The sequence below is a fragment of the Coturnix japonica genome, chromosome 12, assembly GCF_001577835.2.
Source record: "Coturnix japonica isolate 7356 chromosome 12, Coturnix japonica 2.1, whole genome shotgun sequence".
Lineage (NCBI taxonomy): Eukaryota > Metazoa > Chordata > Aves > Galliformes > Phasianidae > Coturnix > Coturnix japonica.
The window spans coordinates 226453-244452 of NC_029527.1; the positions used below are offsets into that span (position 1 = coordinate 226453).

Below are 18000 nucleotides of genomic sequence, written 5' to 3' on the forward strand. Positions count from 1 at the left end.
ACTGCTGGTGGATGGAGCGTAGCTGTGTCCATGCCGATGTCCTCCTCCTGGGTGGGATGCCACAGTCCAGGCTATCTCAGGTTCCTAATGAAGCCCACTTCACAGTGGGGCAGCTGGCATCATACTAGAAAAAGTGGATTTAAGCACCGTTTCCAAAAAGCGTTGGGCACAAGTTTTATTTGTTTCTCACTGATGCTGACACCAAGTGCAGTACAGCACTTTGGTCCACACCAGGCTGGGGCACAAAGAAGCATATTCAAACCCACGTTAAATGTCATGAAAATGCAGGCTTTCCCAGTGGGAATGCTGAACTCTGCAACAAATCTGCTTGCAAACCCCATCCCATACAGCCATAGTGCAGTTAAGTTTTCAGTTTAATTATGTGCAAGGAGGACATCAGTCGTTTCTCAGTGCTGACTTTGTACAAGGGCAACACCACTGGGCTGTTCAATAATTTATGTCCTTAAAATCAGGGGGTGGTGTTTGGGAAAGTTCCTACTGCTGCCAGCAGGATATTAAGCATCCTTCCAAGAGAGCTGGTCTGATTGCAGCAAGCTCTTACAGCATTCATGAAGCACACTGAGGTGCATTAGCATTAGAGGTTCTGATGGAAATGTGATCTCTTAATTAGCACACCCTACTGAAGAGATCCCAGCACAAAACCACTAGTAGGCTCAAGCAGCGGATGCTGCAGCCAAGAATCAAGTGTCTGGTGCATCAGTGCAGCTAAAAGCAGGGAAAAAACAGAACAAGAGATGTGCTGCAAAGAGGAAGTCTGTCTTGCTGCTGGTATCTTGCAGGTGTCTCTGCTCAGCATCCCAGAAAGCCAAGAGGGATGAGCTGGAACAATCCAGACAGAGGACAGCAGGGAGGCGCAAGGAGCACCACTGACTTGCAGAAATCATCACCTCAGTTACCTACTGATTTCTGTGCATTAGATAGCCAAGGTATGGGCAGTACTGCCTGTTCAATAGAAGAACATTACGTTTGAGTAAAGAAATGCCCTTGCTTCTAGAAACTGGGAAAGTGCCAAAGGAGGGGCTTTTTTTTTTTACTCTTTTTCCAAATATGTGCTCCTGACATGATCAGCATCCAGTGGTGGATGGGTCTTTGCACTGCCTGGGCAGCTGTCTGTCAGATAGCTGGCACAGAGCTGCAGAGCTGGGAGTCCTGAGGGGCTGCTTGACACAGTGCAAATCCCCTGCCCACATCCATGTCATCTGTGTTCATAGAGAAAGAGCTGAGAGCCACCAGCCAGGGACGATGGTCATTAAAACCCCTTCCTGCAGTGCTCATCTTCCCTGAGCATGAGAGAGCAACTGGCACCTGGAATGCCCTGTGTCATCTGCCTGTTCTGGGACAGGTTTGAAAAATGAGTTTGGAAAAAGTCTTGAGAAGGACCAAGCCTGTGTCCCATATATACTCCTGAGGCATCCTACCACGCTAAGCAGAAGAGCAGTGATGTGGTGCCCCTCCTGGATGTCAAGGTCATATCAGCATTATTCTAATGGATGAGTCATATTATTTTAATGGATGCAGCAGCCCTGAGTGTGATTGCTGTCCCCTTCCCTATTGTGCCATGCCCACTGCAGGCAGGGAATGGCACAGAAGGGCATGGGCTGTACTCAGAGCAGGGTTTGCAAGATGATGCTGAGCATAGAGCAGTGCAACAGGTATGAATTAACCCACTCAGCACCTTTGCTTCCCTTGGTCCACAGGCTGTTGTACGGAATACCAAGCTCTTGGCTTGACTTTAGCATTGTGATCTTGCACTGAGTGAAGACTACTTGAGTGATTTAAGTCCATGTCACGGGTGATAAATAGCTGCAGTGTTAAGAGAGATCTTCCTCTCTAGTTCTCTTTTTTTCCTCTTTTTTTAGCCTCAAGCTAAAAACTAAATGCTGCATATACTCTAGCTCTGCTCATAGTATATGCAGCATCGGGCTCCGCTTATCCCCTTCCCCCTCCCCAGCCCTGCCTCCACGCTAACCTACTTTCTCACTTTGTGGAAAGAACATCTTGGATTATGGTGCTGCAAACGAAAGGCTTCAGTCATGGTATCATGTGAATCACAGGTAAGCACAGGGTTTAACGTCAGCTTTTTGGCAGCTTTTTATTCCCTCCCCGCTTTGCACAAACAAGCCGCCTTTGTGCGGAAGTTCATATTTCCTCTTGAGACCGTGGTATTTGTCAACACGGTTTTTCAGTAATCCTTGCCATGCAGATAAGGCAGAGCTAAAGCAGATCCCTTTTACTGTTGCTGAAAAGCTACCTGATCCTGCTGCAAAGCTCATCTCACCAAGCTCTGTCCCCTCCAACCCTGCACCAGGCAGGAGGACAAAAGCTGTGCCTGGGTGACAGATCTGAAATCCCAGTGCAAAATATGACCTCGATGTGATTTCTTCAAGTGTTAATGATGCTCTGGAGGGAGCTGTGCTGGTGTCTGCAGTGATTTGGGTGATTTTTGTCAGCACTGGCTGTATTTCCCTGCACACATCCCGTTTCCTCTGGCCGCACTCACTCGGCTCCTGGAGTCTATCAGGAATATGGAAATCTCCAGCTCCCTATTTGCTTGTTGCTGGTGGTTCCTGAGCTGTTCTAAAGCAAAAGTGTAAAATGGGAAACAAGATTGAATGGAAAAAAAAAAAAAAAAAAAAAAAAAGGAAAAAAAAAAAGCCCGTTAAATCCAGCTGGAGTGTGGGGAGGGGTTGAGGTGCAGCAAAGCTGCATGAAGGAGCCGACCTGCTTCCATCCTGCTGCAGCATCTTGGTGGCCCTGTTCACCACCCGACTGCTTTTCTGTTCCAGTAACCTCCCCAAAACATCCACCCCTGCAGACCGTCCTCCCCTCCTGTCGGGCACTCCAGGCATTGGCACCAGTTGATTCTGGAGGCAACCAGCCAGATCTGCAGCTGGACAGGACTGACACAGAGGGAAATCTTTTAAATCCCTGAGCTCTCCCTAAATCCAATGGCACCATTGGAATGTCTCAGATAAATAAATGAACAAACAAACAAACAAAACAAACCATACTCTACAGTTCTATGTATTTATTGCTATGATGATATATTTTGGTTGCAAGCCCCGAAATGGGGAAGATCTAATTTATGTGTAACTTTGGGTTCACTGAATTCTAAGCCATTTTCTGGGCAGATCAGTGGAAGTCCACATAAGCCATCCAGAGCAGCTTCCCACTGCAGATGGTCAACATGAATGTTCCAGCACCTCCACTGAGGACGCAGCAAGGATGCAGCAGCCCCTGTGCTCTGTGATGGGCCAGGCATCCTGCGCCCACCGTGCTGACTCCATCGAGTTCCCTGGGCTTCACAACACTATGCTGGAAAACTTTCCCCATTCCCATCATATCCTGGTGCACCGGGGAAGCCTTCCTTCTTTTATCAAGGAGGAATTGACCAGCATCAAGGGATGCTCCTCAGGGCAGCACCAGCAGCTCTCAGACCACTCCGGGTCGCTTCTGCTTCAGGGATTCCCCTTCTCGGACCCTCACGGTCTGACGATTGACAGCAGTTGTCGCCGCTTTGTCTCGTTCGGAGCAGCCCTGCCAGGCGCTCTGAGGGGCAGGTTTAAGGACAGAATCACTGCAGATCGGATGGCACTTTCAAAAAGAAAACTCATGTTTTTAATGTTCTTCTTTAAGGAAATGACAACAAAATAACACAGTGGGGTGAGATGCCGAGTCAGCTGGGAAGTTTCAGCGTGTCCCGCTGCCATTTGCTGGGTGTCCCCTCTCCTGCTGGGGCGGTGTGTCCCATAGTGCCGCCATCCGTTGTGCTCCGGCTCCCTCTAGTGCCGCTCTGTGCTGATATCGCTGCTCCTCCATCCGGCTGCTCCGGCTCCATTTGTGGCCCGGAGCTGTGCTCACCTCCAGCTGTTAGTGTGGGCTCACAGCACCGCCGGGCCCTTTTCGACCGAACACAGCAAAGCCTTTCCGGTCAGTACCGATAAATACCGATCAATACCGATAAATACTGATCAGTACCGATCAGTACCGATGGGGCTGAGCACAACAGCCACTGGATGGCGTGATACAGGCACACTTACAGGGAGGACACGTTGTCAAAGAAACTCTTTATTTATGGGAATGTTGTGGTTTGTGTTTTGTGTCGCTTCGTTTCGTTTCGCAATACACGTCACGCAGCCGCCGGGCCCGAGCGGGACATCAGGGAGGAACGTTCGCGTGGCGGAACCTCCGTGCCAGCGGCGCTTGTTGCACCCCGACCAACTGGCTTCCGGTCCATACTTCCGGTTCCGCCTACCCCCATTTCCCAGGTTCCCTTGCGGCTCCTTTCTCTTCCGGTTCCCGCCCCGCCGTGGTTCGGTAGGTGCCGCTCGGTTCGATCCGGCTCCATCCGGCTCCATCCGGTCTCAGCTGCCGCTCCCGGCGGGCGGGGGGAGCCGCGCTGAGCCGAGCCGTGTCCTCTGTCCGCAGGTGCCGCCATGGCCAAGTCCAAGAACCACACCACGCACAATCAGTGTGAGTCACCGCCCCGGGCCCGGCTGTGGTGAGGGAGAGAAGCCGGGGGGGGAGCGGGATGGAGCGGGAGCTGCCGGTGCTGACGGGAGGAGCCGCCGGGCCCGGCCCGGCCTCGCGGTGCTGCACGCGGCCAATGGAGGCGGCTGAGGCCGGTCCGTGCCGAGTGGAAGCGCCGCGTGTGTGTGAGCGGTAACACGCGGCTCCGAGCTGCTCGTGGAGGGTTCACAGCGCTGAGAGCTCGGTGTGCCGGGAATGGCCGCGCCCCGCACCTGCAGCCGGATGATCTGAGGGGCGGCCTGGGATCCTGTGCTGTGTCAGTTCCACAGTGTTTAAAAGAGCTCACGGAGCTCTTCTAGTCCAAGTTCTGACCCGTGTTGTTTCCCTGTTTTTCACGTAGCCCGTAAGTGGCACAGAAATGGCATCAAGAAGCCCAGAAAACATCGATACGAGTCTCTCAAAGGGGTGAGTGTTTCTGCTCGTGTTTCCAACCTGTTCAGACTCAGAACGTCCCGTGCTGCTGTTTCTCACTTTTGGCTGTTGGTGTTTTTGCAGGTTCTGGTTGTGGGCTTCTTTTGCCTTGTTTACTCACCTCATTTGTTGCTGTGTTAGTTCTAACCCACATGAAACCCGCACTGTATTCCTACAAAGCTGCTTTTTAGCTCTTGTGCTGCTTGGGATCAGCATCACTAAATGCTGCTTCCAATGAAGCAAACACACGTCAGTGTTTCACTGCTCTCATTCACTCTCATTCACTTTAAATCCTGCTGTGTCTCCTCCCTACCGTTGTGGTGTTGTAACATCTGTATTGATACACAGAATGTCCTCCAGAAAAGCATTGCTGTTGCTGGGCGGTACACGTGGAAATGGCAGAACTGTGCATTATCTCAATACCAAAAGCTTGGTACGCTGCTAACTGCCCCCAAACAGCAGAGAGAAAAAGAGAAAAGGGTGTTGTTCTGGTTTGGGAGAGTGCTGTGATTCTGTCTGGTAGATGGGAAACTTCTCCTCTGAAAAGCAGATTTCCAGCCAAGCTCAGTGAGGGTTCAGCGCTCTGCAAATGCTCGTGTGATCTGGGAGTGTTGCTTTGTACCAAGTACGTGTGAGTTAAGATGGCAAAAATCCGGCGAGCTGTGTGTACTGGGGAAGATGTTCCTTGGAGTAAAGTAGGAGATGCGTCTCAATGGGGCAGTTTAAGGGATGGCTGAGTGGCTAAAGTAGTTCTGCTAATATCAGATCAGAAAATGTATCTGCATTAATCACAGCTGGAATTGCAATAACTGGGATGTGATGGAAATACACGTGTCCCTTTGACAGCGGGGCTCACGTTTCCTTTGTTATCGCAGGTTGATCCCAAGTTCCTGAGGAACATGAGATTTGCCAAGAAACACAACAAGAAGGGGCTGAAGAAGATGCAGGCCAACAATGCCAAGCAGGCAGCTCTGCAGAAAAAGGACTGACCTGGTTCAAGACGAAGACCCAGTTTGTCTTTTGGCTCGTATGTTTGAAGCATTCTTGTACAAATAAAATTGGATATAAAATTTTCACCTTCTGAATTTGAGGAGGGACCTCAAAAGTGCCTTGAGTTTTATTATAAATGCCAGTTGTGTGTCGTCACATCTGCACGTTGTGACCAGTGTGTGGTTTTGTTCCCTGTCAGATGACTGCAGAGGTTGTGTTGCTGTTCTTGGGCTCAGAAGTCCTGGATGAAACAGCTGCTCCTTCCTCAGTGCTGTTCTGCTGCAATCATTGGTGTAGACTGTGAGCATCTAATAACTCTCAGCCTGTTTTCAGTTTGTGAAGTTGTTGCTGAGTGGAGCTTTAAAACAGACAAGCAATAATAATTTGCATTGGTTGGGCTCTTAGGTGACAGTATTCAGTACAGATAGAACTGGTTTTGATAATGGTTGTGTGTTCACAGCTGTCTCATACTGTGATTTGTGCAGCAGTTCTAAGTGCTGTTAGAGCACAACCAGACCTGGAGGGCTGTTCTTTACACACAGAACAGGTGTTAAGAACACTTAGCACCTCTGTGTTACTGTTCAAGCACCAAACCCTCATTGAAACTGCAATTTCAGCCCTTGTCCACCCGGTGGTGTAAATCCACAAATCAACAAGGGCTGGAAGTGTGAAAATAGGGCAGTAAAAACCTGCTGGGTGAAAAATCAATATTTAAACTGAAACATCCAATTAATGAAAGTTAATGTTTAATACATATATCTGTGTATATTGCTTAGCCAATTAGTGTAATGAAATACTTTGTTGGAGTAAGTATTTTGAATTCTCTGTGGCCCAAAGTGCTTCTAAAAGAATTCTCAGTTTACAAATGATTTTTATTTATTTTTTTTCCTGGTCCAGCCCTGGGCCAACCAACACAGTGACTGATTGCAGCTGCAGGAGTGTCCTTGCAGCTAGAGAGATGATCACCCTCAGCCTGTGTGAGTCCTGCTGTGTGCATCTCTTGGACTCCTCGAGGCTGAACTTTCTCAGCTTGTAGAACTTAATTTCTCTGCAAGAGCAACGTGCTGGTAGGGAGGGCAGTGTGGTCTTGTTTGGAGAGAGCAGTCACGAGATTTGTGTCACGGGATAAAATCTTTTGAATCTTTAAGACAAAAAGGCTGGTTCCTGTTGCCTTCAAATGAGCCAAAAGCCCGTTCTTGTCTGGGGAGAGGATCCTGAAGATGACAGTCATCCTTGAAAAGTTTTATGGCAGCTGGCTACACCAGACACAGCTCTACAGTGTTTAAATGCTGGTGGTAACTGAGATCAGAGGTCTCTGAATTGCACGGTATCTGCCTTCCTTAGTGCACTGAGCTTGTCTACAAAAGCCTGGCCTCACAGCTGTGGTTCCGATCAATACACACGTCACTTTGGGATGCTGCTGGTGCTGGAGGAGGTGGAGTGGCTGATCCAGCTGCCTAAATGAAGGTCAGTGTTCTGCAGGGCTGTATGGTGGTAATAGTTAAAGAAAAAGCACAAACCTTAAAGAGGGATCTTGGCATTTGTTTTGCTGCACCTTTACTTGTGTGTCTGCAAATCTTACATCTGCTTTGAGTGCTACACTATGAATTCTGCACTGAGATGTTTCTGTCATGGAAGGGAGACCTGAACTCCGTGTGTCTGCCCCCATAGGGCTTGTGCTGTGAGAGCATCTTACCCACAGGGTGTGGACTGAGGGAAGAAGGACAAGGTTTGGGCAGAGAATGGGAAGTGCACATCAATGAGAGGCAGAAAATGGAATATGGGCAGCCAGTGGCTCTGTTTTCCCCAGGCCTGCCTCGAAGCTGCCTTTTCATGCCGCCCTTCATGCTGCCCTTCAGTGGGACAGCTTCCCAAATATGGGCTTGCTGACTTTCTGACCAAAATAGCGTCTGCGTGACAAAATGCAGCAGAGAGGAATGTAACCTTAATCCAGGCATCATTGTGTAGCAAAAGGCAGGAGTGCGAGCTGCTCCAGCAGCTCGGTGTCAGGTTTGTTGTCATGTGCACCTCTCTGTGATTTCCCCACACACGTGGTGTTCCTGTGGGACGCTGCCCGAATATTGGCAGTTTATAACTCCACAATGATTCAGTTTGAGAGTTCCCTCCTTCCCTTCCTTGAGGATGATGTGCCAGCACAGAAGGGAAAGCCGCAGATGTGTACCTGTGCTGGCATGGCCCTGCAGTGGGTATTCCTGCACTTAGATTTGCGTGTGCAGTCATGTAAATTCTGTCCTGCTTTCTGTTGGCTGAGGGAGGCTGGCGATCCTTTCTGGGAGGATGACATCTGCAGAGCAGATCAAAGCAGGGCAGATGGAACCGGCAGCTGCAGATCACTTGGAGCCATTCCCATTATGCAGAGCTCTGTCATCTTCGACATTTAGAAACTTCAAAACTCACATGACTAAGTCCTTGGTATCCCATCAGAAGGGGATGTTTCTGAGGAGCCTCTGCTTAGTCAGTGACACACATCAGTTTATACTTTTTATACGTGCTGATGATTTCTCCCCTTTGCAATGAAGAGGGCTCAGTATTAAGTTCTAGGTTGGCTCCTGTTTTCCCTACAGAGGAAAAAAAATAGGGTGCAAAGGGCACGTAACCGAACACTGAGCAGCTCATTTTGCAGAGGTGAGTAACTGCACTGAAAGTGCAGAGTACAGAAATGGGAAGGAGAGCTCAAAGCAGTGGGGAATGCCCTGATGGGACACGGTCATCACCAGAGACGTTGATGTTTGTTGTGAAAATGAGAAGAAGGACTTGATGCACCTTGTTCTGGCCCCTCCACCACCTCTCAGGAGCTTGTTCCAGCAGAAAATGCATGAACAGAACTTGAGTTGCCTGCTGCCACAGGCATTCCCTCACAGCAGTGGATCTGGCACAGTGAAATGTTGTGTATCTGGCATAGATCAGCTCATTTCTGTTGCCCTTGTGGCAAACTTGCTTCAAACTATTGTAGGAATTGAATCTGCTGCCACCCAACTCGAGCAGACAAGTCACCCAAGAGCTGCGGCTGCGTCCGGTGACACATGTTACATCACATGGCAGCACAGCTCTGTGTCTCACCTGGGCAGTGCAGGTGTGTGGGCTGTTCTACAGAATGGCTTCTGTCTGATTAGGAAAAAGGAAAAAAAGCAGATGTTTTGATGACTTTTTTTTTCTTTTTTCGAGCAGAGCTTGTGAGTGTGACAAGTTCCTTAAATCCCTGTGGCACCACAATACAACATCCAGGGGAAACTGCAGATCTGTGAGTTACACACATACGTGGGGTTCTGAGTTTTCTTAGTGTGTATCCAGGCACATCTCCTGCGTGGAGGCTGTAACAGGGCTGACTGTGCCAGCTGCAGGTCTGTCTGAGCCGCTTGGCTGTCTATCATGTTGTGTTAAATTCCTGATGCAGTTGTTCCCGTGCTTTAGCCAACAGTGAAATCTACCCACCCCACCCCGTGGCATTTACTGCCTTACTCTCGGACGACAGTCCATGTGTTAAGACAAATGGGTCTTGCAGAAGTTTTTCTGACTTTACACTGAGCGTGTTGACCTGCTGATCCTCAGCGATAGGGACCGAAAAGGCACAAATATCCCCCAGAATTCCCGCTCTTGTAGGAAGAAGTTTCAGCTGCTACAATGCTTTGGTTCTGTTCATCTCCAGTCACTGTCATCCCTGTTTTGCTCTGAGGGAAAAGAGAGGTGGTTGTGTGTGGCTGCTACCTGTGCCCATACTCCTGGCACTCTTGAACCAAGGGCAGAGTGCTGAGATGTGGCTGGATGGCTCCTCTCCTTTTCCTTGGTCTCACAGTGGAGCCCAGGTCTCCCCCAAGAGCCACAACTTGGGCCAAAAAGAGGGACAGGTTAAACTGGGGGAGTTCCTTATTTCCTCTCATGTCCATAACTCAGTGGTAGTAGATGTGCTGGAGATGTCCGTGTTGGGATTTGGTTGGGACAAAAGAAGGCAGTGGAGCTGCCAGTGGTGCCCATTGAGATGTGACAGGAGTGTGGGTTGCTTGTTGGCTGAATGGCTGTGGGGAAATTCCCTGCCACCTCGTTGTGCTGGTCAGAAGGAAAAAGGCTGAATTTTAAGCTGTAGCATTGCTGTGATTATGAGTGTGGCTGAAGCGCAGTTGTCTGCACCTCTTGTGCGATTTCCAGGTGTGGGTAAAACATCCCAATTGTTTCCCCAGATGCAGGAGGCCCCAGTGGGTCTTGTGAAGGGAGCTGTGCTGCTCGGGAGGTGGAAAATGACTGTTGTGGAATCGTCCAGTTGAAGACCTTCATGGTATCAAGGCAGCAGGTTCATTGAAGGCAGGACAGTAACAGCAGCACTTCCCACCACAGCGCTGTTCATTCCAACGCCTTTCTGCTCCTTTGCTGGCTTCTGGTGCATCTTCAGTTCTGCTGAATCAGCAGAAACCTGGGGGCTGGCCCAGAGGGGAGGCAGGGAGAGCTATTACCCCTTCCCTGAGCCTTTCTGAAGGGGGCTCGCATACAGGTGTGGCTCTATCTGGGGCTATTTCCTTTGGGTAGTAGCACTGAGTGGGCACCGAGCACAGGCTCCTTGCTCTGCACTGGGCTGTGTGTGGCCCAGGAGCCGTGGCACTGAGGGCTCCTGACCTTTGGGGCGTTTGTCTGTGTTTTCCAGATGAATGGTTAAAGATGTTCCTGGGTTTTAAGGACAATCTGCTGCCCGAGCTCATTTCTTTGTTTTATCTGATGTTACAAGCTCTGCTTGGGCAAAACATTTGTTGCTCTTTGTGCAGGGTTAAAACACAACCCCTCTCACATCCTCACTTAAGCTGCTTTAACCTCAAGCCTGTTTGGTGTGAATTAATAATATTTCACTACTGTTAGAAATGACAGTGTGCGTCGAGGCAAAGCTAGAGCTGCTCGTTGTGTTGATGTGTGGCTTTGGTTTTGTTGTTGTTTTTTCCCACTGGGAAGACGTATTTTAGGAGGAAGGACAGAAGGAAGGAAGATGGTGACACCTGCCCTGAGGTCAAGGGCAGCACCTGCAGGGCTTGCACAGAGCAGCCTGGTGCTGTGCCCTGCCAATATTTATTTTGCTTGAGTAAACATTTGATTTTAGCAACATGAACACAATGTGTGAGCCGTGCTGGGATGTAATTTGATGGGAGGAGGCAGCTATGTGCAGGGGGAGCTGCTAATACCATAGGAATGCCACACTTCCTTGGGGAGAGAGAAGACGGTGCCCAAGGCATCAGAAACAGCACCACTTGTCCTCCTAACCCTGCTGCCACCCTGAATGTGGATACTGAGACTGTGTCAGGGTCAAGCCCTGCTCGGGACCCTTGGCACCCAAACAGGTGGGATTTCTAAGGGAGAAATGTTGTGATTCAGATTCAGTGTGAGATGCCGTAGTGCTACAGCGCTGCTCCCTTGCAGGACCACCTGCCTCCCTCCACACAGAGTGAGACAAGGAAGAGGTGCTTCCAAATATAATTTTCCCTCTGTATGTACCACAGAGTGGACATCAGGATAGGGAGGGGGGGAGGGATGTCTTTGGGACAGTTGTAGGAATGTCAGGGAGGAAAGGAGATGCTCCTTTCCCAGGGGTTTTAGTAATGGAACAAGTGGTTGTTAATTCATGTTTCATCACTAAAATGTTGCCAGGGCTCCAGTTAAACCAGCAGGCACCAGTGCAGGCCCCTGCTGCCCTCACATGCTGTGACCAGTGGGGCAGCACAACATGGCGACTCCCTGGCAGGCACCCAGAGCCACGAGGAGCGTCCCCTTTGGTTGTGAGCCTATGGCCAAGGTGCAGCGCTCACCGTACTGCCAAGGAACCACTACCAGAAGCACTTGATAGCAACACTCTTTATTTTCCCTATGGCCACCCTTCTCAGCGCTCAGTCTTCATGCCGGCAGCCAGGGGACAGAACCGAGAAGCTGAGTCACAGAGCAGAAGGGGTTTCAGAGATTCGGGCTGTCCATCTGGCCTCAGATTTATTCAACTCCCTTCATGAACTCCAGGAACTCTGCCAAGGGGGAGACATCAGAGATGAGGGCTATTAGGTGGCACTGAAGTGCTTTCACAGCTGCCATAGTACGCGCTTGGCAGCTCTCCACGGCCCTTTCTCTATTTCCATCTAACTGAAGCACAAGAAGCCAGGCAGATGGCTACTGCTCCTCTGGCCATGGCCAGAGCTCCTCATGCCTGCAGTGGAAATGTCACCAGTGCCCAGTGTCACCCCCGGCCACAGACTCCACTCAAAAACAGCCTGCAGATCCTTTTGACAGCGCCGTGTCCAAAATAACAGCCCCTCAGTGCTGATGCTGGTGTTTAGGTGGCAAAAGCAGACGGGCAGGTCTCAGTGAAAGCAAACCTTGCTGTACAGCATCAGTAGGAAGTTAAGGGATGCCCAGGTCCTTGCAAACATTTTACAACCTCCCCAGCTCCATACAAAGCCAGGATGGGATCAGGAGCATTGCCCAGCTCTGCACAAGCTCACACCTGCCCCCAAAGACAACTGAGACCATGGGAGCTGCTCAAAGACTCACAACCAAACTTCAGGCAAGAAAGACTCCTACCGTCATAGTCAATCCTGCCATCATTGTTTTTGTCCCCATCTTTCATCAGTTCTTCTATGTCATCCTCAGTGATCGTCTCTCCAGTTGCCTGCAGCATGATCTTCAGTTCTTCAAGATCGATGTAGCCATCAGCATTCCTGTGTGAGCACAGAGGAGCTTAGGAAGGGACCCGCACACTGGGGAGGTGAGCTGGGGCCATCTCACCTCTCCCATCACCCACACTGTGGCTGTGGTTCTTACTTATCAAACATCCTGAAGAGATCTGAAAGTTCCTCTTCAGTTTTTCCTTTGCTGTCATCTTTCATACACCGGACCATCATAACAAGGAACTCATCGAAGTCCACGGTGCCGCTGCCTGTGTGCAGAATGAACACCGTCAGGCAGTGGGTGCACAGGTAAAGCCAAGTGAGAGGACAAAGTTCCTGCTAGGAACTGCAGGACCGAACTCAGAGAGCAGCTCTGTGGCAGGAGGCAGCTTGCAGGCTGGAGTGAGCAACTGAAACCATGGATTGAATTCATTGCTCTTGGTTTTTTTACCTTTTGTAGCCATTTTGCCCCAGCAAACCAAATATACTGCAAAACAGGACTGGAAGCTTTGATGAATGTGAATTCCTACCCTGGAGGCACCTGTCCATCTCATTAATAATGAAAACTCCAGCAGGCAGGTATTCATGCACTATTTTTGCACCAGCAGCGTAGCACTGTTGTTTTCAATGGCACTAAGGCTTTGCATGATTTGGGGCCACTTTTCTGTTTTCCAGTTTCTTGGCACAGTCTTTCCCTCCAGCCTGCACACTGGTTTTGTGTGCACACACTGATTTGATCAGTATACGTGTTTATGTCCATATATGTTAGAGCGGTGAAAGACTTTCCTGCTGATAAATGTTGACAAATTGTGACATTTATGCAATACCAGTTACTACCAAATTGGTTCAAGTAGTCTGGCCACGACAGTCAGAATCATTTTTATAGTGTTTATTAGTCTGGAAATTCCCTGTAGGAACCACACAGAAGCGTGGGGTGCATTCAGGATCTATCATAACCCCAGCTCCAGGCTCTCAGCAGGCGCTGTGTCCCGCATGGATCCTGCCTGAGGCCCACAGGCAGCAGGGAGCACTGAGCAACAGGACAGGGCTTCAAATGAGGAAACCAGAACCTCTCACCATCCTCATCCACCTCATCGATCATCTCCTGCAGCTCCTCGGGGGTGGGGTTCTGCCCCAGCATCCTCATCACCTTCCCCAGCTCCTTGGTGCTGATGCAGCCATCCTCTGCCCCCAGCACGAAGATGTCGAAGGCAGCCTTAAACTCTGAGAAGAGAATGGAGAGATGTGTGGGTTCTGTCCCCCAGGCTGGGGGTTTGCCCGGTGGGAACACCCGGGGGACACAGAAGCTGCCTGTGATGTGATCCTAGTGGATCAAGAGCCCTGGGAGCTCCTCCTCAGGCTGCCATGTCAGGTTAAAGATGCACCTACCATTTTTTTGTTCTTCTGTCAGCTGCTCAACCTGTAAGTGAAAGACAGAGAGCAATCCATTTTAATTCCTCATTGCCACTCATTGCTAACCCTCCAAGAGCTGCTCTCTCACAGGCTGGGACCTGGTCAGAGGAGGGACATCTTTGTGCCATGGCCAAGACCATCCCCAGTTGTTTTCAGCCCCAGATTCAATAAACAATCATAAGCATCAAGGTCTTGGCTACCAAAATCAGAATTTGCTCTTATAAGGTTCTGCCTCTATTCCCCTCATCCTGTTTTCCTTCACCCTGAATATTCATGTAAATTCTTTGGTCAGTGTATCACCTCAGTGCAATGGGGACATGCCACAGACAGGTTATGGTGCATGAGGAGCAGCAGGCTGCAGTCACCGTCATTCCCTGAACCTGGGCACTGGAACTGGAAGCAAACTGAGGCAGATGGGAGCAGCTGGAAGAAATGGTCCCTGCAGCCGCCCAGAGCTGGATGAGTTGAGCTGGCAGACTGCTCCCAAGTCCTACCCAGCTCATCTACCCACTCCTACCCCTGCCATCCACCGGTGGGAGCTTATCAATTAGCAGCAATTAATGACAATTGATGAGGAGAGCAAAGAGGAATCCACCAGAACCTCCTGGAGTGAATTTCTTTCGGATCCCCTTGGAGCACACCGCCATGCCATGGGCTTTGTCAGTGCCCCAGCGCTGCATCCACCTGTCCCTTCAGTAACATCCCTTACAATTACATGCTCCTCCCACGCTGTCTCTGACACCCCCACACCCACTCCCACCGTGTTTGGGTTGAAGCAGAACCCCTCAGCCCAGCAGTACTCTGTCTTGGAGGCGAGGCCGATGGTTTTCCACCCAAAAAGCAGTGATTTGGCAAACAACAACTTGGAAAGCAGGGAAAGTGCTTTATCTTAGCAGGAACTGGGAAGGGAGCAGCACTGAGCTCCCTGTGGAGCCTTTGTGGGGTGAGAAGCAAAAGCAGCAGGAAGAACCCCAAGCCCTGAGCAGGCATCATTTGGGCAGCTCAGCCGATGGCCACAGTCCATTGGGTAACCTGACCCCCTGGCAGCGTTCGCTATTAATAAGCCCTGATGAGGGAGGTGCCGGAGATAAAGATGAGCCCTGTGATTGTTCCCAGGCCTTTGGTATGCGGCCCCGCAGCCTGTTATTCTGACACTTGTCCCTGGCAACACTCTGCACCGCTCAACAGAACTGAAAAATGCTCCTGAAATAGCTTTGTGCCTGCACACCCTTATCTAGACATGAGTGGGTGAGACAAAGGCCCACTGGGTTCTGCGGCTGCACCGAGGGAATTCGACATGGATATAATGTTGGTATATACCCCTGTAGGTTTGCTGCCATCAATATACGCAGCAAATAACAAATCCTTACTTCCAAGGCTTTTCTAACTACTGCATGTTGGCTTTGTACAGCACTATGGATGTGGAGCTGTGCTGGATGGAACCGAACCACACAGCGATGCTTTTACTACACGGCTTTTCCCAAGCTGTTTATTGTGCCCCTGGTCACAGACACAGTTCACAGCTTTCTCCTTTTTTCTCCTCTGCCTCCAGCCTGGGAATGGTTTGTCCTGCTGCGCTCTGGGAAGGCAGACACCCAGCACACAGGATTTTGCTTTTTCTGCTCTTTTCTCCATCCCATATTTCCATTTGAAGTCAGGCACGAAAAGTTTCAGATCTTATTTATTTATTTTGCCAGATATTTTCCTACAGTTAAAATCTCGGGAACAGACTCATGAAGCAGCTATCAATTACAGCCATGTTCTGCCTCTTCTCCTTTTGCTTTTGCGCTGGCAGCTCCCTGTCAGAGCCCACCAACTTATTCCTCAGGTCAAGGACACTGCTTGGGCTATCAGATGGAGGAGGCTCGGGTTGAAACCTACAGGCTTCAGCTAGAGATGACCTTCACTGTGGATTTTTGCTCACTTTGGGGTGGAAAGGCACCCCAGGCTTTCTTCATAATTAATGCATGAAGTCCCTAAACAGTACAGCAAGGACCTGCTCCATGAGGGAACATAACTAGCTAAAAAGCTTCATTATACGGGCTGGATTTCCACTGATCTTACAGGGCGCACTCTTGTCCCTTCCTCATGCTCCTCGGGGCACTCAGCACGTCGTCATGCGCTTCCCAGCCCATCCCTCACATGTTGTCCGGATCCCGGGAGGGGTCACAGCTATAAGGGCTGACCAGGGAACAGGGAGAGCTGCCAACATCTCGTTTCCCTCCATTTTGTTTAACTAAGCAAAGTCCTTTATTCCCTCTGAACCTCTTGGAGTTGTCATTGCAGGACGTATTTTTCAACCCGGTCAACTCTATGTTAAAAACAACTAAAAAGAGTCACCCTTCAGTTCTTACGGTGTATTTTAACTCCGGGCACACAGCAGCGATTCACACAGAATCTATTTCCATCCCCATCACACCCGCATATCGCTCTGTCTAAATTACAGAATGATGCGCTGAGCTTATTATGGACCGGAGCGTTCCGGGTGCGCGGGGCAGCGCTGCGCGCAGCTGCCGGATGCTCCGCATTCCCAGAGAGCCCGAGTCCCAGCCCGGATTCCTGCGGGCAGCGGAGGGACCAGGCAGAAACACGGCACAAAGCAGAGAGTTGAAAAGTCTCATCGAAAAACACTCAGCTGAGGAAGGGGGGATTTAAGCAACGGCGCTTATGATTTTAAAGCTCCGGTAGCGACAGGGTGAGGTTGAACTCTCGCTAATCCCCTTTCAGCCGTGCAAATCAATCATTCTGTAACCCACGCGAATCACGTTCGCTCCGTGGGACGCGGTGCCGTGCCGGGATGTGCCCGCAGCCGGCAGCCGCCGCTTCCACCCCGCCGTGTTCGGACACGGCAGCGCCGGGACGTTCACGCAGACGAGGGGACTCGACTCCAGCCGAGCCGCCCGCCGGCGTCCCGTAACCCGGCCCCGGTGCCGGCAGCTCCTCGTCCCCTTCCTCCCCAGCATCCCGGCCCCGGGCGGGCACTCACCGCCGCCTTATAGATGTCATCCATGTCTGGGCAGGGAGAGCGAAGGGCCGGGGGGCGTCACTGACACGCTGTGCCGCCGCCGCCCCGCCGGCCCCACTGATATAGGGGGCAGCGGCCGGTGACGGGATGCGCCAGCCCACCACGGCCCGGCCCCGCACAGCGCCTCGCCGCGTGCCCGGGCTGCGTGGCACCGTGCCGCATCGCCACGGGCCGCTTGGCCGCGCTGAATAACGCAGGTCAGACGGAGCCCGACCGCTGCCCCGGGGGTCGGGGACCACGAAGTTGGAGGAGCCGGGGGAAACGCGCGGCACCGGGCAGGGGCAAACCGGGAGCATCCAACCGGGAGCATCCCCCGAGCATTGAGGGTCCGGCCGGGGCTGCGAACGGCTCCGGGTTGCTGCCAGGCGCTGCTCGCTGGGCTGGATTCCCGTCCTCCTGGAAGCGGCGAGTTGCGGCCCGGCCCCGCGCGGATGGAGCAGCCCACGATCGGAGCCGGCGGCGCTTCGACCCCAGCGACAAGCGGCTGTTCGGGGCAGGGAGATGCACCAACACCGGAGCGGCGCGGGCGGGCAGCGCTCCTGGGGGTGCAGCGCTCCCTCTGGTGGACTCGGTGTTGCTGGCAGCACAGCCGCACGGATGGGGGCAGCTCTGGGCTTCAACTCCGCAAATAAAAGCCATTGTCGGCTGAAGAAATCAGGCTGCGAGCCGGAATTTGGCCGAACCCGCTGAGCACCCGGCAGCGGCGGCCGGAGCCACGGTGGGTTTGTGCACCCGCCCAATGATGTGCAGCAGAGGCTGCAATGGAGCAATGTCTGCAATGTCTGCGGGCACCGCCGGGCTGCGCCGACCTTTGGGACGGGGATTGTTCAGTGCTTCGGTGACACAGCGGGGGCACAAAGGCCGCTGCATCCCCGCAGCCCGGCTGACAGCACCAGCGCCCAGAAACTTGGTGCCCATGTAGCCTGCACAGCGCTGCACTGCACGGCTCAGTACTACACTGCA

The 18000-nt window shown here is 51.5% G+C and overlaps 2 protein-coding genes across 3 annotated transcripts; one reads left to right on the forward strand and one right to left on the reverse strand.

Moving 5' to 3' along the window:
* Positions 1-3115: 3115 nt before the first annotated feature.
* RPL29 (ribosomal protein L29) lies at positions 3116-6052 on the forward strand. Of its 2 annotated transcripts, XR_001557860.2 has the most exons (5): positions 3116-3951; positions 4159-4338; positions 4450-4522; positions 4892-4956; positions 5838-5884. XR_001557860.2 is itself a non-coding variant. In XM_015874476.2 (4 exons), exons 2-4 carry the CDS (start codon positions 4458-4460, stop codon positions 5949-5951), a joined length of 216 nt encoding a protein of 71 aa, XP_015729962.1. In that variant the 5' UTR covers positions 4221-4338; positions 4450-4457; the 3' UTR covers positions 5952-6052. The 2 variants fall into 2 exon arrangements, 1 of the variants encoding a protein (XP_015729962.1); XM_015874476.2 differs by lacking the exon at positions 3116-3951 and having other exon boundaries at positions 4221-4338; positions 4450-4494; positions 5838-6052.
* A 5732-nt stretch (positions 6053-11784) lies between these two features.
* TNNC1 (troponin C1, slow skeletal and cardiac type) lies at positions 11785-17104 on the reverse strand. The gene is made up of 6 exons (XM_015874475.1): positions 16999-17104; positions 13989-14019; positions 13677-13823; positions 12754-12868; positions 12514-12650; positions 11785-11960 (listed from the first exon to the last, which is right to left on the reverse strand). Exons 1-6 carry the CDS (start codon positions 17020-17022, stop codon positions 11929-11931), a joined length of 486 nt encoding a protein of 161 aa, XP_015729961.1. The 5' UTR covers positions 17023-17104; the 3' UTR covers positions 11785-11928.
* Positions 17105-18000: the final 896 nt, after the last annotated feature.